Raw genomic sequence first — 22,841 nt, 5'->3', positions numbered from 1 at the left:
TCTCTTATAGTCAGTATTTTGCCATCTTTTAACATAATCATTAATTTTCAATTTCCTCTTACTTATTATTATTTTTTAAGTTGTTACATTGTATATGTAAGCTTGAGGGTAGACATTATTTTGTTAAACACCAAGTAAAAGGAGGTCACTTTTTGATTCCTGATTTAATCAACAATATGATAACTTAATTCACTTTCACTTATCCAATCTTTAACCAGTACGTACAACAGTCACTGAATCACACAACGTAACAACGTAGTAAGTGCACCGGGCAAACGCAGTCGAACGAATGTTCATTTCAAGGCACGTTCCGCCTTTTTATACTAGCCGGCGCAGCTGGCTTATGAGTCACTTCTGTTGCAGCTGTTGTTTACGAGTGGAACGACACGGCCGGCGCACCTTGCTTGTGTGAGTCACTCCTATTGCACGTGCTATATAACATAAATATCGTTAACGCCGTCACGGCCATACTGACGTGCGCTCGTCCTCGTGCGCGCATTCTTATGGTATGTCTGTGAACAACAAACGTGTTCGTTCATCCTGACATTAACGGATGCAACTTAAAACGTGGTCTATGATATTAACAATCTAGTAGGGTTCGGTTCGCATAATTCTTCAGAAAATCCTATACTGGCTATAAATAACCTTCAGACTGCTTACATACCTGGGCCAGTTCATTTAAAACTCTTCAGGTATGTAAGTATGTCCCTTTTAACTTAGACCGGAATTGTTATCCCTTCAGTTTTTCGAACTGGACCGGATAATGCTAGACCGAATCGCAATCCCTGTAGCTAATTGTTGTGGCTAATCTGGATGAAAATCCCTATAGCCAAGCCATTGGACCGGACAGACCCTTCAATGACTTCACACTTTTTTTTTTTTTTTTTTTTTTTTTCTCTTTTTTTTTTGCTAGTCCGGATTAACATCTCTCTAGCCACATACAATTCTCTTTTTTTTCTTCTTTTTTTTTTTAATCTGCATGTACGTTAGCTTTTGTTAAAACATTTCTTAAACCAGAACATTTATACGGAATTTCTTCAGAAATAGTGCGAGACCGACCATCGTTTTCTACATTTCCAACACCTGCACCTGAGGTGCCTGAGCTTACAGACATTGTATCACTACCCACAGACTATGTTTGCTGTATCGCTATTTGCGGACAAAAATGTCGCTTCTATTGTCAGTGATAGAGTCGTCATCATTAAGATCAGTTTCATGAACAAGATTAATTAACCCATCTGTGTACGCCGTCACGTCATCGTCACTATAATTTTCAGAAATTTCTAGTAGGCCTGACGGGCCTCGAGGTATTTTACGTAAGTTTTCATGGGGAAATTTGTACACTCTATTAGAACTATTTACATGTCTCAATTTATACCTATCGTTTTCCATAACTGCAGTAATGTTGAAGGGACCTTTACATTTTCGGTCAACTTACGAAAACAAAATCCCCAGCGGAAAAAAGTTTGACTTTAGCTTTGCCTCGACTAAACCAAGGGATTATCACTCTGTTGAAACTTTAGATATTTCAAGTGAACTACCCTGAACGGTAAACATCTATTCTATTGGAGTAAACCCTGTTACTTGACAACGTGTACTATTAAGGGCGAGTTGAATATCCCCTAACTGCTCTTGCCATGATTGGTCCGAGTTACTTTCAGATCAAAGAGTGACTTGTTCATGAAACCTCTTACCATTGAATAAATTACTATGGCTTTGTTTTATAAGACTACATTCTGACCCTCAATGGAACATAAAGGGGAAGCCAAAACCACTTATCTGTAACACACTGAAGCTCTGGAACACACGTTGACGTCTCTGGTTGCACCTGCCACAGCACCTGGAGCAGTGTCGTTTTTCTTCTTGTAGCGCATGGAACACCCAGAAGCTACATGACTCGCATCACCGCACACGTAACAGCTGACTTGCAGGCGAGAGCCGGGCGCCCACGGATGAGGAGGTTGTTCAGGTTTTGCTGGAATATCGAAAAAAGTTTGAGAGCAGTATCTGTCGCAACACCCTTCGGCACGATGCCCAGGTTTTCCGCAGAAATGGCAGCTTCCACGGAAAAAAACTTCGAGAGCGTTTTGGTTCTTTATCAGGATCTTCGTTTTTTCTTTTGAGGGTAAAGCCACGTAATGTGTGAAATAGACGATTTTTTGTGGTAATAACGACAGAGTTCAATTCCCGACGGATTCTTTCATCACACTGCGACAGTATTGATATAACAAATCCGGTGGCTATTTGTTCTGGCACATTAGCGTCGGGAATCTTCTTTATAAGTTGCCATAGCCGGATACCGGCTTCAGCTGGTCCCTTTTTGCTTTCCATTTCAAATTTAATAACCAGGTGGAAGTGGTCTTGCATCATTAGATAATTTTGTCAGCATCTCTTTAATAGTAGACCAGGATATCTTACCAGGCTGTATTTTTGTAAGGCAAGTAGCAGCTTGAGCCTTAAGCGAATGTGTGCGAGTCAAAATTAAATCGACACCATCCAATACTTCAACTACTTTAAACGGCCCTTTAAACTTCGTATCTAATTTCGTTTGATTATGCTCTTCGTATTAATGTGTGGACGAGCTCACAGCCCACCTTGTGTTAAGTGGTTACTGGAACCCATAGACATCCACAGCGTAAACGCACCACACACCTTGAGATAGAAGTTCTAAGGTCTCAGTATAGTTACAACCGCTGCCCCACCCTTCAAACCGAAATACACCACTGCTTCACGGTAGAAATAGGCAGGGTGATTGTACCCGTGTGGTCGATGGCACTATACGGAGCACCCGTCTGGTGCCACGTCCTTACCCACGAGAACGTCGCCGCGCTGCGACGCCGGCAGCGCGCGATCGCAGTCAGAGTTATTCAATGATACCTCACAGTATCCTACGAGGCGGCGCGCCCTAGCGCAAGTGCAGCCGGAGCGCGGGGGCTCCAATATCGGCAGTCCGTGCTGGAGGCGTGGTCTCGTCGTTTGGCAGACCCGTCGGCCGGACTCCGTACCGTCGAGGCGATCTGCCCGGTTCTCGCGGACTGGGTGGGCCGCGACCGCGGAAGTCTCACCTCCGGCTACCTGTGCAGACTCACAAGACATTTTACCACCATGCAAACTTCTTACCGCAACAAATCTTACCAGCCACCACGCAAACTACAATTTTACGGGTTCCACCTCTCTTACACGATGTTACTCCCACACTGAGGAAGCCAACTGCGAACACTTGTCAAGCACGCACAAGCACGCACTTCACCGGAAAAACCTGCATCCGCCAGCGGAACCCGAACACCGCCGCATCGCCAGACACGAACGCACCGGACGTCTTATCTTACAGGTCACGACGACTTCAGATGTGTCAATTTTTCTTCCCCACGGAAACTTGCTTGCTTTCTTGTTTGCTTGCTTGCTTGCTGGAGCCCGAAGTCATCGAACGTGTAGTGTTATTGGTATTGAATCGAGTAGATTCTAAAATTTCAGCGACAATTCACAGTCTCATGTCCTGGTTTACTGTACTAGTGCCATGTAACTCTATCAGTAGTCATTGGCTTAAAAACGATTCGTGTCGGAACTATCCACTCGTCATGACAGATCCATTATTGCGATCGAAGTTTCACTTGAGATTTGCACTTACCTTAATTTCTTGCAATAGCTTGTTACGTGTTGTATTTCCGTTAGTAAATGCCATGTGATGAAGTCGACAGTCAAACTGGGCAACATGAGCCAGAACGTAAGATGTGACGATTTCTTCGTGGCTCAGATCTTCCATCGAGGTAACAGAGACGTTATTACACGACTTACGTATGCTGCATTCACGCTCTTGTGGCGTACCACTACTAGTATTCTGATCTGCATCATGTTTTTTTTTGCTGTACTTCGAACATGTTCAAACACGTCACGCCAGTGAGAGTAGAGTCCTGATCTTACTTCTGATGTAAGCTTGAGGGTAGACATTATTTTGTTAAACACCAAGTAAAAGGAGGTCACTTTTTGATTCCTGATTTAATCAACAATATGATAACTTAATTCACTTTCACTTATCCAATCTTTAACCAGTACGTACAACAATCACTGAATCACACAACGTAACAACGTAGTAAGTGCACCGGGCAAACGCAGTCGAACGAATGTTCATTTCAAGGCACGTTCCGCCTTTTTATACTAGCCGGCGCAGCTGGCTTATGAGTCACTTCTGTTGCAGCTGTTGTTTACGAGTGGAACGACACGGCCGGCGCACCTTGCTTGTGTGAGTCACTCCTATTGCACGTGCTATATAACATAAATATCGTTAACGCCGTCATATAAATGCTTAGGTTTTTTTTTTTGTTTTTACAATTGTAAACGTAATGTTCAATAATGGAGGCAAACGAACAATTAGTTAGAGAAGAAAATACACTGTTAGTACAACAAAATGCCATCCTAAAGGCTGAGTTACAAAAACTTAAAATGCAAGGCATTGATAAAAGGCACCCACCCCCCACAGACCCATTATTTCCTCAACCTACGTCAGTATGCAGAGTAGCCATAAAATTTTCTCCTTTCTGGCCTGATCGGCCTGCAATTTGGTTTGCTCAGGTAGAGGCACAGTTCTTGATTTCAGGCATCTCCGCTGACCTAACTAAATTTAACTACGTGATTGCTCAGTTAGATACCAGAGTTATTGGGGAGGTAGAGGACATTATTCTCCAACTACCACCTGAGGACAAATATGGTCGCCTCAAATCCGAGTTGATCCGTAGGTTGTCCACGTCTGAGGAGCAACGTGTCCGGCAACTTGTCAGTGATGTTGAGTTGGGTGACCGCCGTCCTTCGCAGTTTTTACGTCATCTTAGATCATTGGCAGGAAACACCCTCACTGATGAAAATTTGCTTCGCCAGCTATGGATGCGTCGCCTCCCACAACATCTCCAAGCAATTTTGGCCGCCCAATCAGAACTCTCGCTGGACAAAGTCGCTGAGCTAGTGGACAAAATTTTGAAAGTTTCGCCTGGTATGGTCGCACCTCATTCATCTGCTGTTTTCTCAGCAAGCACGTCTGCCGTCTCACCCCCTTCGTTAGAAGATATCACACGGCGTCTGGATGAGGTCACGCGTCAGCTTGCTGTGCTTACTGCAGAGCGTGGTAGAAATAGGACCCGGGATTTCTCAAACCAGTGACGACGCTCACAAACGCCTGGTAAGCTTCAAATGTGCTTTTACCATAGGAAATTTAATACTACAGCTGTTAAGTGTATTCAACCATGTACCTGGACGCCGCCGCCACCTTCGGAAAACGACAAAAGCAGTCAATGATGGCGACGTCTGACTGCTTAAAGGAGAGTCGCCGATTATTTGTCACCGAAAGCGCAACCAAGCGCCGTTTTTTAATAGACACAGGCTCCGACCTCTCCTGTTACCCATACCAGTGGTTAGCAAATAAGCCGGTACGTTCAAACTATACGTTAGCGGCTGCCAATGGTAGTGAGATACGCACATTTGGTCACATAGAAATGGCGCTTAATTTGGGGCTACGCCGCACATTTCAATGGCGATTTATTATCGCTGACGTCAACACCGCCATCATCAGCTCCGATTTTCTGGCGCACTATCGGTTGTTGCCAGATTGTGCCAGTAAGAGACTCGTCGATAGCATTACCGGGTTGTCATGCGTTGCTGCCGTCGCTGTTTTAGACCAGACTAGCGTCAAAGTTGTCTGCGCTCCGTCATCAATTTAGTGCACTTCTTGCGGAATTTCCGTCCATGACGAAGCCACCAGGACTTATTCGTGAGCCGAAGCATAACACAGTTCATTATATTCTGACCACTGAGGGCGCCCCAGTCTCTTGTCGTCCTAGACGTCTGGCACCTCAAAAACTTCAAGAGGCCAAAAAGGTTTTTGATGATATGGTACAGTGTGGGACAGCCAGACCTTCGAAAAGTTCGTGGTCTTCTCCACTTCATATGGTCCCTAAGCGCGACGGCACCTGGCGACCCTGCGGCGATTATCGTGCGTTGAATTCACGTACCATACCCGACAGGTACCCAGTTCGCCATATCGGTGATGTCGGCCATAACATATCTGGGTGTAGTATATTTGTCGGCGCGCGGCTTAGATCACAAAGCGCATCCGCACCCTTTGTCAGCGAGCGCCGCCGGCACACTTGCAACGGTCGACGGCAGGCGGCTTGAATCACAGAGGGCGTCGGCACCCTTTGATGGCTCGGGTCACCGGCATATTTGCAACGATCAACGGCAGGCGGCTTGGATCACAGAGCGCACCGGCACCCTTTGACGGCTCCGGTCACCGGTACACTTGCAACGTTCGTGGCGGTCGGCTTGGAACACACACCGCAGCGGCACCCTTTGATGGTGCGGGTCGCCGGCACACTTCAACGTTCGCGACGGGCGGCTTGGATCACACACCGCAGCGGCACCCTTTGATGGCGCGAGTTGCCGGCACACTTGCTGACTATAAAAAGAGCTGCTGTACAATCCTTAGCTCAGAAGCGAGCGAGTCACCGTATCAGACAGAACGCTCCTGCGTAATATACGCTCTGAGTTAACATTTCTGGTTTTATTGACTTACGAAGACCACCCGCTGACCATGTCGCTACCCGAAAGTGGAAATACTCCAACATATTTAGTACAATCGACCTCGTTAAGGCATATCAGCAAATTCCTGTTGCGCCTGAGGATATATGTAAAACCGCCATCATAACACCCTTCGGACTCTATGAATTTAACTACATGACTTTTGGTCTGCGCAATGCAGGCCAAACGTTTCAAAGATTTATAGACGAAGTTGTCCAAGGTCTCGATTTTTGCTTTGCGTACGTTGACGACATATTAGTGTATTCCCGTGATGCTCTTCAACATGCTGCACACCTTCGTACTCTTTTCAAGCGATTTGAAGATTACGGAATAGTTATAAATCTAGCAAAATGCGTGTTTGGAGCTCCTGAGGTTACTTTTCTCGGAAACAGAATATCCGCCGACGGAACACAACCACCATCAGAGCGCATTCAAGCTCTAAAAGATTTTCCTCTACCACAGACTGTACAAGGACTCCGTCGTTTCATTGGGATGGTTAATTATTATCGCCGATTTCTGCGCAATGCGGCCAAGTTACAAGCACCGTTAGTCAACGCGATCGTGGCTGCTGGAGGTAAAGGTCTCACACCGATCATTTGGACACCTGAGCTCGAGGAATGCTTTAATGCTTGTAAAGATAGCTTGTCATCTGCAGCTCTGTTGGCACACCCGTTGCCTAACGCTGAACTAGGGCTTTTCACCGACGCTTCCATTTCTCACGTTGGTGCCTGCCTTCAGCAGAAAGTCGGTGATGCTTGGCAACCTCTGGGTTTCTTTAGTAAAAAGCTGCATCCCCGACAGTGCCAGTGGCCAGCATACTACCGAGAACTTCTTGCAGTATATGAAAGTGTGCAACATTATCGACACTTTCTAGCCGCACAGCACGTAACGATTTATACATTAGTTTACGCGTTCTCGCAACGTCGCGAAAGGCTTCCTCCGATACAGTTAAATCAACTGTCTTTTATTTCGCAGTTTACCACGGACATTGTCCATATAAAAGGGGTGTACAATACGGTGGCGGACGCCATGTCCCGCATTGAAGCTGTTAGTTTTGAAACTGACCATTCTGCTCTCTCCGCTTGCCAAAAACTTGACGACGAATTGAAAAAGTATCGTAACGATGCGAATTCTTCTCTAAAACTAGAGAACGTCTTAGTTCCTGGCACAAACACTGTTTTGGTCTGCGACATGTCAACAGGGCGACCACGCCCATTTGTATCGGAACTTATGCGAAAGAAGATTTTTGCTCAGCTACATAATCTTAGCCATCCTGGTACTAGATCAACCATTCGATTGATCTCAGACCGTTTCGTGTGTCCTGGCATTGCCAAAGATTGCTGTTATTGGTGTCAAACCTGCGTTGCTTGCCAGCGAAGTAAGGAGACGCGGCATATAAAATCTCCACTTGGACACTTCTCCAGTCCTACGTCTCGGCTGAAGCATGTCCATATTGACATCATAGGCCCTCTTCCATCTTGTTCTGACTACCAATACTGCCTGACTGCTGTGGATCGCTACACTCGATGGCCCGAAGTTTGGCCTATGCACGGAATAACAGCAGAAGAAGTGGCGAGCACCTTTGTAGCCGGTTGGATTGCTCGATTCGGAGTACCTGCTGTCATCACAACCGACCAGGGACGACAGTTCGAGTCGGACCTTTTCAGACGCCTTACTAATTTATGTGGTACTAAACGTATATGCACTACTAGTTACCACCCTTGTGCCAATGGGCTCGTGGAGCGCATGCATAGACAATTAAAGGCCTCTCTGATGTGTTATGATGATTCGTGGTTGAATGCATTACCTTTGGTCTTATTAGGAATGCGTTCTGCTTTTAAAGAAGACCTACAAGCAACAGTAGCGGAATTGCTTTACGGAGAAACATTAACGCTTCCAGGGGAACTGTTAGTACCTCCCGGTCCTTCTGGTTTCGAGGACCCGACGGATTTTGTCGTAAAGTTAAGACAGCGTATGTCTAAATTGCGTCCCACTCCATGTTCCTCACACACTAAGCCATCACCTTTCATATTCAAAAATCTTTCCACTGCCTCCCATGTCATGCTCAGGGAGGATTCGGTTAGACGTTCAATGCAACCACCTTACTCTGGTCCTCATAGAGTTATATCTAGAGCCGAGGACGGAAAAACGTGGTCGATTGAAGTAAAAGGGAAACAGGTGACGGTCAGTGTCGACAGAATTAAGCCAGCTTTCGTCGAACATTCTTTAGTAGATCTCGTTCCGGCACCAGCACCGCGGGTTTCTGTGCCTCAACCAGCGCAACCGGATGCTACTGATGTCCCTTCATGTCTACTCGCGCCTTCGGCACCTTTAACTACTACTCCTACGCATACACCTCAATATACCACCAGGTCAGGTTGCAGAGTCCACTTCTCCAAACCTTTCGACCTATGATCATTTTTCTCTTTTTCTGCGGATTCTCCTTCTCCGTAGGGGGGTGGTGTGGCGTTTATGAACGCACATTTTTATGATGCGTAAGCCGGAACGCACGAGAGGTGGGAAACAGAATATAGTCTGTGACACGAGACCTTTTTACCGCCAAATATTTAAAACATAAAAATATTTTATAATGTGTTAAATAACTAATATAATATAATTAGCTAGAATTGTTTATGCCACTACATCAATAAAATTTATATTGTTTCAACTGTGATGTTAATTACATAAAACACGACTTTACGGCGAAAGAAAGATGGTACTCTACATGAACTCCCTCAACTTCTTTAATAACGTTGAACACTTTGGTAAGGAAAAGTTTTATGAAATCGCGTACTAATGTTACGTATAACAACACATCGTATATGACTGACCGTGTGCTATACGCGTTAGCGTTTTTTGGAAATCTAAAATTTTGTGAGATTGCGTCACCGACATGCATAATAGCAATATATCTGTAGTTATAGAGATGAAGTATTGTGCATCATTAGTGCTGTGCTTATCACAGCCCACCTGGTATTAAATGGTTACTGGAGCCCATAGACGTTTACAACGTAAATGCGCCACCCGCCTTGAGATATAAGTTCTAAGGTCTCAGAATAGTTCCAACGGCTGCTCCACCCTTCAAACTGAAAGGCATTACTGCTTTATGGCAGAAATAGGTAGGGTGGTGGTACCTACCCGTGCGGACTCACAAGAAGTCCCACCACCAGTAATTACGCAAATTATAATTTTGCGGTTTTGTTTTTTATTACACGATGTTATCCTTCACCGTGGAAGTCAATCGTGAACATTTGTTTTAAGATTTTTTGGAGGATCCCGAGAAGCTACGTCCAGTGGCTTTGTTCTTTTTTCCCACATCTGTGCATTTTCACAGACACTAAACAATTAACAAACTACCGTTATTACACATTTAAACCGGAAGAAACACTAAATAGATAAAATAAAACAAATCACACATCTTATAATATTTATATATTATTATTATTTATTAATATGTGTAACTACATATATTATATTAGGTTAAAAAAGATTAGGCTGTATGGTATTATACCTTTGCCTGTCCAGCTGGAAAAAGAAAACTACTACTATTAAGTAGGTACCGCATTTGACAAACATCAACAACTTTCAATCAATGTAAACAGATACAAATACCTTTAATTACTAAACACAATAGTTAATTTCATATGAGAGAGAATAAAAAAAATTTGTTATTTAGATGTGAAACGCCAATAAAATACAGATCAAGAACATTACTAACATAATACTAATATATTATTATATTAATAATATACTCAATGTAAATCTAAATGCTGTAAAAATCACTAAATATTCCTGAAAATATACATACAAAACGATAAATTTAAAAATAATAATATATTATCTTATTTACACAGCACAGCATGTTTGTGGTGTAAATATTAAACTAACATATCTATTGTACCTCTATTTATTTTGATACAAAACACAAAATAATTTTGGATGAAATTAGAACTTTAACGAACTAGGCAAAAACAAATCTGTAGATGGCGTAAAGTAGAAAAAATTCAGTGACCAAAAATCAGTAAAAGAAATAATATCGACTCTCATTATGACTCTATACATAGATACTAAACTTAGTTTTTCTGATGAGAATGTGGTGTCAACTGTGGCTGCCTGGCACCCTTCATTGCCATTTTTGGCTATTGGATCTTACAATCAAGAAAAAGGTGGTTTTGCTACAATTTTCCAAGAAAACGTAAGTTTAAGAAATATCAATTGAAGATGAAACCTAATTCCATACAATCTCTGATTATTAATTTGAATAAAAAAAAAAACTAGTTTGCACCATGCATTATTACATCCATGCTATATTATAAAATTAAAAAATCTTGTATTTTTTTCAATTAAACCTAGTTAAATAAAATGTTCCATTATTCTTATTGAAGAAGTTGTATTAACATACAAAATTAAATTAAGTCCCATATTAATTATTCATAAAAGTTAATTAATTGTTTCAACCCTTTTCTTTCTCTTTGACACTGGAGAACCCGTTTACGGATACCTGGTCGAGGGGGCTAACAGACCGATGGCTATGTTGAACTCCAGTGCCAATTTGTTTCATTATTTATTATATCAAAATTGTTTCAACTCTGCCAAGACGAGTTAGTAAGTCATGACTCAATATTCAATTTATCATTATACAATTTCAGGGTTTACCTTTAGAGGGTTGTGAATGGCCCATTTTGTCATCTAATCAAGTGACTGCTCTTGCTTGGCATCCAACAAGGCGGTTGTTGGTTGTTGGATGGGATGGTGGAGAGCTTTACATCTGGCTTGAGTACTCATGGGCCCGATTAGAAGCACCTCACAATGCAGCATTAACTAATATTGCTTTTAGCTCTGGAGGAGGGAGATTGCTTGCATCTGATGCTGCAGGATCATTGTCAGGTTGGCAATCCAGTTCAGGAGCACCACTTACATCTTTTCATCATCAACTTGGTGAAGTCATAACTCATATTTCTTTCTGTACCCCTAGACCAAGTACAGAATCTTCTATTAGGGGTTTAGCTCGAGCAGCAGTTGCTGGAGATGAAAATGCTCTAGATGCTTTAGCAGCTTGGAGACCTAGAACAACAGCTAAAATAAGAGAAGGCTCACAACCTGATAATCATTCATGCTATGCAGTCCAAGATAATGGAGTGATACTTTATATTGACCAGACAGGTGCATGCTCAGAAGTACTCAATGCCCCTGGCAATATAATGTTCATGGGTATAATAAGCAACATATATCTTCTTGTTGCATGGGAATCCGGTGGTGCATTAAGCTTGACAAGATTCCTAACCTCTGATGAAGGCTCATTAACAACTGACACTCATGTAAGAATGGCTGCAAGAAATGGACAGTCAATTGTACTGGCTGGAAATTTCTTTGTGGCTGTAATCACAGGAGACAATGTTGTCAGAGTGTGGGATAGTGAGACTGGCGATAATGATGTTCTGCCAAATGAGAATGAAAACATATCTGAAGGTGACACTTTTTCAAGTATTAGTTATTGCAATTTAAGTGATACTCTTTGCTGTGGCACAGCACAAGGTAATTTATATCTATGGAGACGAGATTATCGGAATATTTGGAAACTGATAAGTAGTACATCTGTTAAAGGAACAATTAAAGGTGTCAGTTGGGGTTCTGAAGGATTAATGAACCCACTGTTACATGTAAACTGTATAACCAGTGCATATATTTTACGGGAACAACCTGTTTGTTGGGGCTACTCTCCCAATATATCAATGGTACAGAAATCTGCTAATGAGATATTTATAAATCACATAAATGAAAACACAACAATAATAAAGAGCAATGTAACCATAAGGGCTTTTGCATTCAGAGACCAATATATTGCCATAGGAGATGGAACTGATGTACAGGTACTTATTATTTTAGTAAAAATATATAAGTAGTAATAGCATCTCTTCTGTCACGATGATCAAATAATAATAATGTTACTGATAAACTTTTGCATATGTATTTAAGTCAGAAAAACAAAACAATCTGATGCAACAGCAATTTGTTACTGGGCAAGTATAAGCAGATACTGGGTAAGAGCAGTAGAATATCTAGTATATTTATGAAAATGAGACTTCACCCTCAAGTTTTAAAGTGGGTAGAATTATTGTGCTGCATGTAGTCTACTGTCCTATGCGATATGGTAACTGCTAATGTCAGATGTGCTTTAAACTTGTGTATATCACATCAATAGTAATGTTCAAAATATAAAACTGAATTGTCATATTGTAATACTTGCACGATTTTTTTATTGCCTTCTTAGACAGACGAGCATATGGTAAACCTGATGGTGAGAGGCTACCGTCGCCCATGGACGTCAGCAATGCTAGCGGTATGGCCAAGCCGTTGCCTACCGTTCAGTACTCTAATTTGGAGTCTTCTTGGCCTAAAGAATAAGACGCCCAGTGCATTCGATGCAACAATGTTCGAATCCTGCAGGCAGGTACCAATTTTTCTAATGAAATACGTACTTAATAAATGTTCACGATTTATTTCCAGGATGAAGCAATAACATCGTGTAATAAAAATCATACCCGTAAAATTATAATTTACGTTATTGGTGGTAGAACGTCTTGTGAGTCCACACGGGTAGGTATCACCACCCTGTCTATTTCTGTCGTGAAGTAGTAATGCGTTTCGGTATGAACGGTGAGGCAGCCGATTTTTCTGTAGAAACTGAGGCCTTAGAACTCATGTCTCATGGTAGCGGCATTTACGTTGTAGTTGCCTATGTGCTCCGGTAACCACTTAACTTCACATGGCCCATGAGCTCGTTCTTCCATTAAGAACATTGAACATTGAAAAAAAGTTATTACATATTACAAAAACGAATTGTTACAGATCTGGATGTGTAACAAAGATAATGACTTGAATTTTTCAATGATAAGAACCTTTCCATGGAAAACAGATGTGCTAATATTATATAATGACATACTAGTTGGTATAATTAATCCGCACATCGAATGTCATTCAGTTACGGGTATACGCCTCGGAAGTCTGCCTACTAGCGAAGGTGAAGGAGAACCAATTAGTATCACTCAAACAAATAAATACGTTATAATTGTTACTTTGGACGGAACACTCAAACTAGCTGAGATCACTAAAAAAGGACTAAAAATGCCATGTCCTCCCAAAAATTGTTATCAAGTTATTGAAGATTTTGGTGAAGTTATGAGAGCATCTGTAAGTTGTAATGGACGTTACATTTGTTTGAGCGTAGCTAATTCTGGTTTAGCCCCAGACCCAAGGATTTACTTATGGGATGCAGCTAACGATATCCTAACGAATATCCTCATCGCTGAAAGTTCAAAACCTCCATACCAAACGGTACCTATTGCAATAATATGGGATAACAATGATCCGAGAATTGTAGCCGTACACATGAGATCAGCAGAATCAGATAAAATCTATTTATTTTTCTGCCATGAAGGAAAACTTAATGAATACGTGAATTGGTGCTCCGCGACGGAAGATTATGTTCAAACGGATTTTATACTTTGTTCCTTATGTAGTCCACACGTAGTCATATTGTCGCAGCAAAATATAAAGAGACTTTTGATGAGTGAATTTAAAGATGTAAACGACTGCGATACAAGCACAGTAAAACAAGTTTTAGATTTCCTTTATTATACGACAACAGGAAACTTAGAAAAGGCTGTCGTCGTGGGTTCTAGTATTTCTGGTGGTACCAGCCAGGTGATTTGGTATAGCTTAGCAAAGATGTGCGTATCTCTGAAACGACCTGATGTAGGATCAATATGTCTTAGCAAAATGGAAAACATAAAAGGTGCTCTAATGATGCGTAAAGTCATGAATGACAACAGCATGGATGACAACTGCAAAGTAGCAGTGCTTGCTGTAAATCTTGGTATGATAGAAGAAGCCGAAAAGATATTTCGTGAAGCTCAAAGGCCTGATCTAATCACTCGGCTCGTATCAGCAAAGGAAGGTGGACTACTTCAAATAATTGAAGGAAATAAAGACGGTGAAAATATGTTATTGATTAAAAGTGCACAACACAAATTAGCTAAACATTTGTGGTCTAATGGAGAAACAAACGCATCGATTAAGCTATTTGAAAGTGCTGGAACTTTAGTACCACATGTTCCCAGAATGTTAATAGCTCAAGGCCAAACATCGGTACTAGCTCAGCATGTAGCTAATTCAAATGATACAAATTTGATAACATGGTGGGGACATTATTTGGAAAGTTTAGGCGATCTAGACGGAGCGCTTTCAGCATATGCCCGCGCTAATGATTTCGGTGAACAAACAAGGTTACTTTGTCACATGGATAGAATAGACGAGGCAGAGAAGTTATGCCAAAATAATCGAACCGCTATGTACCAAATGGCCCGCTATTTCGAAATGCAACCCGACAAAACTGAAAACGCTGTAAAGGTATATAATATGCACTTGCATAATAAATTTTGAGTGCGAATATATTTTTAAATATAAATTTCAACTAGATGTATATGAAAAGCGGTGCTGTGTCGTCGGCTGTCCGTGTTGCAGCTGAGGCAAGCGCTTGGAATCTTGTTTGGCGAGCTGGCTCTTCCTCTCCAACTCACGCTCTATACGCAGCATCTATACTTGAAAATGCTGGACAAATAGAACAAGCGATTGCGTTGTATCAAAAAGCGGGTTAGAACGCTGTTTCTATAACGTACCTATCGTTCATGTACCTGATGATTTTTTATATTTTAATGAAATCCTTTATATTACAGGAAAAATACATATGGCGTTAAAATTAGCTCTGGACTCCGGTGACACAAACGCAATGGTTGCTGCTGTAGAATCATTGGGCGATCGAGTAGACCCAGAAGTGGCTCACACTCTGGCATCGCATTTACGGAAGGCAAACCATCACTCGCATGCAGCTGCACTTCTAGCTACGGCAGGAAAAGTATTTTAATTTATTTTTTTATAAGGGATTTTATGACCTGGTAACTAGGACCTTTAGGTCAAGTCTTAGTTTAATTGATATTCTTATTTTTATGAAAAATGGTAATATGAAGTGAAGTGAAATGAAATGAAATGAGATGATATAGTATGAAATGTAATCTCAGTAAAATGGTGGTCATTTGAGACTGAGACTTTTTCGGTGGACTTTTTGGAGGATCCCGAGAAGTTACGTTCAGCAGCTTTGTTTGATTTTCCCACATTTGTGCACTTTCATGGATACTAAACAGTTCATAAACCACCGTCATTACATATTTAAACCTGAAAAAACACTAAATAGACATAATAAAACAAATCACACAACTTCACTCCTCGCGTTCCCGCCAAAAAGTCCAACAATTTTAAAATGTGTAATAGAAATGTAGTAGGTATATATGCAATAAAAGTAAAGTCTGTAAAGTAAAATAAAAAATACAATCCTAATGGGCTCTAACTAACCCATGTATTTATATTGTATTTTTCATTTATTTTAAGTATGAAGAAGCATTAGAGTTGGTGGAGCAAAGCTCGGCACCATTGTCGGAAGAAATGAGTGAAAGGTTGGCCGCTCCTGCCGGGACCAGTGGACGTGATGTCCTCTTGCGGCGCCTCGCTGACGTGTTAGGCACTCGCGGCCTATACCACCAGGCTGCTAAGCGTCTTGCCCATGCCGGCGATAAGGTATGTGTTAGTGCATAGTACAAATCATATATAACTTTATTTATCAGTTTTGTTTATTGCCCTTGTAAGCAGACGAGCATACGGCCCATCTGATGTTAAGTGGTTACCGTCGCCCATGGACTTCAGCAACGCCAGGGGCAGAGCCAAGCCGCTGCCTACCGTTAAGCACTCTCCACAAGCCTCGTTTGAAGAAGGACATGTCTAAGCCGGATTGATTGTGTTGACCACAAACGTAGCAGTGGTTTTAGAAATGAATAGATTATTTTAGTAATATTGTTGTATAAGGCAACAAATGGGTATATACTTATAAAAAGACAATACGCCGGAAAAAAATATAATTTGCGTAATCATTGGTGGTAGGACCTCTTGTGAGTCCGCACGGGTAGGTACCACCACCCCGCCTATTTCTGCCGTGAAGCAGTAATGCGTTTCGGTTTGAAGGGTGGGATAGCCGTTGTAACTATACTGAGACCTTAGAACTTATATCTCGAGGTGGGTGGCGCATTTACGTTGTAGATGTCTATGGACTCTAGTAACCACTTAACACCAGGTGGGCTGTGATAAGCACAGCACTAATGATGCACAATACTTCATCTCTATATCTACAGATATATTGCTATTATGCATGTCGGTGACGCAATCTCACAAAAAAAAAACTGGTACCTGTGACTCTGAAGATAAAGAATGTAATGTTTCGAGTATTTAACAAATATGAATGATCTATACGTTCCGTTATAACTACTGAACCATGCATCCGATTGACTTGAAACTTGGTATCCATGTAGAAAATACATGTACATAATGGATAGGCTAATATTTATATGAGTGTTGAACTCCCTACACCAGTTGCGGGGGCGTTATTGATGAGAATCTTTGTGGGGGTGAGAAATAATAATGTTAATTTTAAATGCCCAGCGAAGCGGACGGGTACAGCTAATGTATATATATAAAAATTAATTGCTGTTCGTTAGTCTCGCTAAAACTCGAGAATGGCTCAACCGATTTGGCTAATTTTGGTCTTGAATTATTTGTGGAAGTCCAGAGAAGGTTTAAAAAGTACATAAATATGAAAATATTCCGAATTAAATAAAAATAACAATTTTGTTTTTCATTTGATGTGTCCCCCGTCGGACGGATTCCTTTTGTTTGTTTCAAGTTTATTTTATACTAAAAATTTAGGTCATTTATTTATCGATTGAGGCACTACGAAGTCTGCCGGGTCAGCTAGTAATTAATATATGGCGAAGTTAAGGTTAGGTTATTGAGTTGATAAATTGAAGTGGAGAGGGTAAACAAATATCGCTACTATACTGTTCCTTCAACTATTTCCACATAGGCAGGCGCGATGCGTTGGTTAATGCGTTCGGGAGACGCCGACCGCATCGCTACGTTTGCAGCGGCAACCCGAGATCGCAACGCCCAATTAATGGCGGCGGACTATCTGCGACGCCACGCCGACTGGCGAACGAGACCGGACCTTATGCGCCATATTTTGCATTTCTACACGAGAGCCAAGGCGTACAGTAAACTAGCCGCTTTCTACGCGGAATGTGCCAAGACAGAAGTCGATGAGTATGACGTGAGTTGAACTTGGCTTATTGCGAGATTTGACCGTTGAAATAAGTAAAAGCTGAAGCTCATGAATTAGTTAAGCTCGCCTTTGTACATAGTATTTAGACATTCTTTAAATCTGTTTTTATTTTATTTTCTTTTAAGTACAATAAGTATAAATAAATAAAAAAGGTACACGAAACACAGATTTATTTCTGCGTTCTTTTTTTTAAGTAACTACTCGGGTAGTGCGGCTGTCCACTCAGAAACAGAATTATCGTAATTTGAGTACATAGTTGGCTCCCACTCTTTAGCACTTCCGTGTGCTTAGTGCGAGTTTTTTAACGTTTTCGAAAGCGTAAAAGATAGCTCATATTTGTATGGAATGGGATTGTTTGCGTACGTTTGCCGCCAGGGGCGCTGTTCCAACTGTATACAAAATTGGGTTAACTTTTACGCTATCGAGAACGTTAAAAAAACTCGCACTAAACACACTGAATACGTTTCGATATTTTTACATGAACCATGCTGTGAGTGCGTACGTGGAGGTTCCACTGTCCTTCCCAACTTCGTCATGACCAAGCGGATGAGTTGTTATTCAATACAAAAAAAAAATCGAACTCGTATCTCCAGATGGGTGGCGCCAATCACGTTGTGATATCGATTGGCTTATGTATCAATATCGTCCTTGTGCGCGTATGAGAGAAAAAGCATATAACGTATCTTTTAAATCACTTTAAGATCTCCTCCGAGACCAGGCTTAACAAAAAAAAGTTTAAAAACAAAATTGATTGCTTAATAAATGAAATGTTGATTTTCAGAACTATGAAAAAGCACTTGAAGCTCTAAAAGAAGCCGTCCGTTGCCTAGCGAAGTGTACTGATACAGAAACTGGTGACTATCCAATTCACTTCCCACTACCTACATAATAATCATAACAGAACGTGAACAGTGAAAATGTGTGTCTTTGTTAATATTCGTTCTGAAAGAGGTGTACAACTGCTTTTTTGTACTGACCGAATATCTCACCGGTCGAGAGACGAAAGTTGTAAGTCTCAATTGTGTGGTATAACGTTCCCCCTTTAAACATACAAAACCGTCTCTAGACAATGCAGCGGCTGTGTGCAATCATTACCCTAGCGCCCTCTAGTAAGCGTGCGGTCAAAATGGAATAGGTACAAATGTAACGAGTTCATTGAACCGTTGCGCCCACACCCTGCACTAATAATAAAACAGCCGCCACCAGTAATTACGCTAAGTTTTGTGAATGTGATTTTAATTACACGATATTACGTCTTCGTTGTTGTGGTCTTATGGTATGACAACATTTTATTAAGAAGATTAGTGGCTGCTTCCAGGATTTCCATCACGGCGCATACGCGTCGATCTTGTACACAGGGCGTTTTATCTTTTTAAACATAAACGTTTCAGAAATGTTATAACTTCAAAAATCTTAGTTATTATATTATACTTATTTAAAATTTAATAGCAGTTATATGTTTTGACGACTTGTCTTTCGTAACCACAAAAAAGTGTTCGAAACATCGGAAATAATAAAATTAGCAGTAGTTTTAGTCGTTTCTACGACGCGCGAAAACCAAAAATAAAATTGCAACACCAAATTTGTTACCGTTAAAGCACAATAAACGAAATCAATAAACATTTTTTGTTATCTCGTATAGATTAGTGTTGTTAAGGTATTGCATAGCTTTTATCGCGGACTTTGAGCTCGGCGACCGATACAAGAAATTCCGTAACGAAAATAAAACATAACACCCCCCACTCCGCCTATTATGTAGCTCGCGTTCAACACATTCACACGTTGCGCTTGTGTAATGTTTATAAATAAGCGCGAGGCGTGACGTCGCACTGCATGCGCATCATGACAAGTCTGCCCATCCCATCTCTCTCTCGCGCGGTCTAGCTTATGAGTGTGAACAGATGTTTTGCTTTTGTTAATGTTTATAAATATAATAATATAATAATAATAATAAAGCCTTATTTCCCGAAAATTTTACATTTTAAGCTTATAATTTTAAGTAGACTAAAAAATAACTAAAAACAATATAACAAATTAAAACAAAATATAAAAATAAAATCTACACTTATACTACAAAATGTCTCTTATCTCGGTGTGCCAATGTTTATAAATATAGCGTGGTCTTATTTTTTATTGTTTTAATATTAAAATATTATTGTCTAATTATAATTGCATAAGTTGATAAAAAATGCTATGCAATAGCTTTACCGCGTCAGTCCCCGAGTGCCACACTTCTTTTTTTTTTTATTGGAGGATGGTTCTTAATTAATTCTTAATTTTAAATCAAACATTTGTAGGTTCTCAAACGATGGCTCTACAAGAACAGAGTACCCTCGTCAAACGATTTCTGGATGTAAAAAAGATATTTGAGTCTGGAGAAATCAGTGCTGGTTAGTATTTTTGAAACCACATTAAATTAGAAAAAATACAAAAATTAGAATACATCTTATATTCATGTTGTACCTATACCAATTGTTCAGGTAAGCGAAGACAATTGATTGGATTAGTGAGTAATCAGATAACATTCCACAATAAATAGCGATAAAATTATTGTATTTTTTTTTGTAATTTTCTTTATTTTGGGGCCTATTATCAGAGCCCCCATTTTACTAATATTTTTGGGTAACATATTTTATATATTTTTTTTATTGCGTAGCTGGTACTCCAGTTTACGGCCCGCTTGGTTGGTGTTAAGTGTCAATAGTGTAGTACATATATCGTCTGCCCCACTCACCAAACCGGAACCCAACACTGCTCCGCGCCTTATATCAATTATAATTATCAAACATGCGATAAGTAACGTATTTCATTAAAAAAAAATTGTACCAGCATACTGACTTATTTAATATTGACTATATAGGATAAGAGCATGAAGAAGAACAAAAACAATGTTCAACTTTTATAGCAATCTGTAGGAATTTATTATTTAAAAACCAAATTTTTTGTTACGAAAATGTTATCCCTATCCTTTTAATAAAATGTATTCGTAAATTTGTTCAAACTCTACAGTTGTTATAATAACATGATAATGCTTTTTAAAGGTGTAACAAGTGGTCAACAACTTCTTCGAGCCGTCAGCGGTCGATCCGGTCTCGTGACAGAAGAAAAAGTCCTTCGCCTATTACTTAGACATGCTCCTGATCACGGTGGTAAAATCAACTATTTGTTACATTCATTGTTAATGGTGAATCCCAAAAATGAATAATGTATGTAGTAAAAGTATGTAGGTACATATCGCTGTAACAGAGTGTGTTCAGTGATTTAAATAAGGGCTTGGAATGGTTTTAAGTGTAATTCAATTTAAATTACTATTATATAATCTGTCACCCTTTGAATTATAATGAAAATCAAAAATGTTTCAGATGATATGCAAAGCGTTTTTTTTTTTTTAATTACACTGTATAATAAAGCACAGCATTACCAAAAATAATAATGAAACCTATTTTTCAGATTTCGAGCAAAAACTTAGAGCTATACAGAGAGATTCCACAGATGACGATAGACAAAGTACGGCGTCTCCAAATCAAAGTATTGAAGAAATCGTCTAACTATGGAAGTTAAAGTTATAGATTTATGAATTTTGCACATGAGTATTACTTACAGTACTTATCATTGCTATTGTGCACGATATTTTTAATGATGTTGACATCAAATATGTAACTTATTCCGTCCGTTTATTTTTAAGAGTTCAATTAAAGATGTAATAGAGAACCGTACAACTATTATTTCTCCTATTTACCGTGCATACCTACTAGGTAGTGGGCAGCTTCATTGCTTATGACGACATTTGGCGCCAAAATGTGCATGGTAACCAAATTCAATACCACCACACACTAAACAACGATTAACCACTTAAAACATTGTGTGTTGTAATTAGTGTTTAGCTTGACGAGAAAAAAATTAAATAAAACAATGTTGGGTTTTTATTTAGTTATTTAAAATAATAATTACCCAATAAGTACTGATATTTTTAAATTTTTTAAGTTTGTTTGATATAATCTGTTCAAAAAAAAAAATGTTAGTGTTAAGAAAATAAAAAGAAAAAACACTAGACATAAAGTTATACCTGTAAGTATTGTATTTTTAACAATGAAGGAAAAAGCAATTTTTTTCATTACTCTTAAACTTCTAGGAAAATGACTAGTCATACTCAAAATAGAAGATTATTTAAGTTTCTTAGGTACATCAAGTAATTATGGTATTTTAATGTTTGAATAAGGGTATTTTAAAATTTCAAAAATAGCTTAGTGAAATATATCGCACATTCGGTAAGACAAGGGCCGAAATGCTAAAATTTTTGAAAATGAGTTAAATATGCCAAAGTGCCTTAAAAACTAATTTCTACCTGTAGGAACAAAGACATTCAATAGATTCAGTTTATGTTCGCCAGATGGCAAAAGTGTCTTTGTACCATTCGTTCGTTTTTTGGATGATATTGGCGCGACAAAATCTTATTGGTCATTTGCGGCACTCGCCCGCGCGAGTAGTGGTTGTGTACTGAACCATAAGGGTCATTAGGGTAAATATGCCCTTTTTTGTTATAAATTTTGGAAAGACATGGTCAAATTTTGTGTACATAATATGCCTAATTTGAGAGCACATATTTGACAGAAAAAATAAATGTCTTACGCATATACTTGGCATTCCACAAAGGAATATGTGACATTTTATAGATTTAATGTAAACCTTTTAGAAGTAAATTTTATGTTATTTTTTTTATTTTAGTTTTATTTTATCATTGATAAAGATTTTCCTAAGAAAAAGAAGAATAAAGATGTAGAAAATAAGTAGTATTTTCATTTAATAAGTCATTTCAATATAATGTGTAACTTTGGTCGCAACTGCACATTTATTTAAATGTTGGTGGGATAATGGCATAATTGTAGGCATACATTAATATTTCATTAAATAATTAGTATAAATAAATAAATAACTCAGTCTTTCAAATTACATATTTATATTCACATGTATAAGCTATATTTTTGCTATAAATAAAATACTATTTTACATTAATATGGGCAGAAAAACACAATTTAAATCTATAAAAATCTTAAAA

General features: G+C 39.6%; 1 protein-coding gene across 2 annotated transcripts; it reads left to right on the top strand.

Annotated features, from left to right (window-relative positions):
• The first annotated feature begins 10,186 nt into the window (after positions 1 to 10,186).
• On the top strand, positions 10,187 to 21,496 carry rempA (intraflagellar transport protein rempA). 2 transcript variants are annotated; one of them, XM_028188074.2, is made up of 11 exons: positions 10,187 to 10,759; positions 11,214 to 12,434; positions 13,414 to 14,973; positions 15,042 to 15,216; positions 15,300 to 15,478; positions 16,009 to 16,194; positions 17,531 to 17,773; positions 18,567 to 18,639; positions 20,083 to 20,175; positions 20,827 to 20,934; positions 21,236 to 21,496. In XM_028188074.2, the coding sequence occupies exons 1-11, from the start codon at positions 10,613 to 10,615 to the stop codon at positions 21,331 to 21,333; spliced, it is 4,083 nt and encodes a 1,360-aa protein (XP_028043875.2). In that variant the 5' UTR covers positions 10,187 to 10,612; the 3' UTR covers positions 21,334 to 21,496. The 2 variants fall into 2 exon arrangements, with proteins under 2 accessions (XP_028043875.2, XP_089590623.1); XM_089734497.1 differs by lacking the exons at positions 18,567 to 18,639; positions 21,236 to 21,496.
• The last annotated feature ends 1,345 nt before the right edge of the window (positions 21,497 to 22,841 follow it).

Source organism: Bombyx mandarina, chromosome 17 (genome assembly GCF_030267445.1).
Source record: "Bombyx mandarina strain Sakado chromosome 17, ASM3026744v2".
Lineage (NCBI taxonomy): Eukaryota > Metazoa > Arthropoda > Insecta > Lepidoptera > Bombycidae > Bombyx > Bombyx mandarina.
The sequence above is the reverse complement of the archived record's forward strand: the minus strand, read 5'-3'. Positions and strand labels throughout refer to the sequence as shown.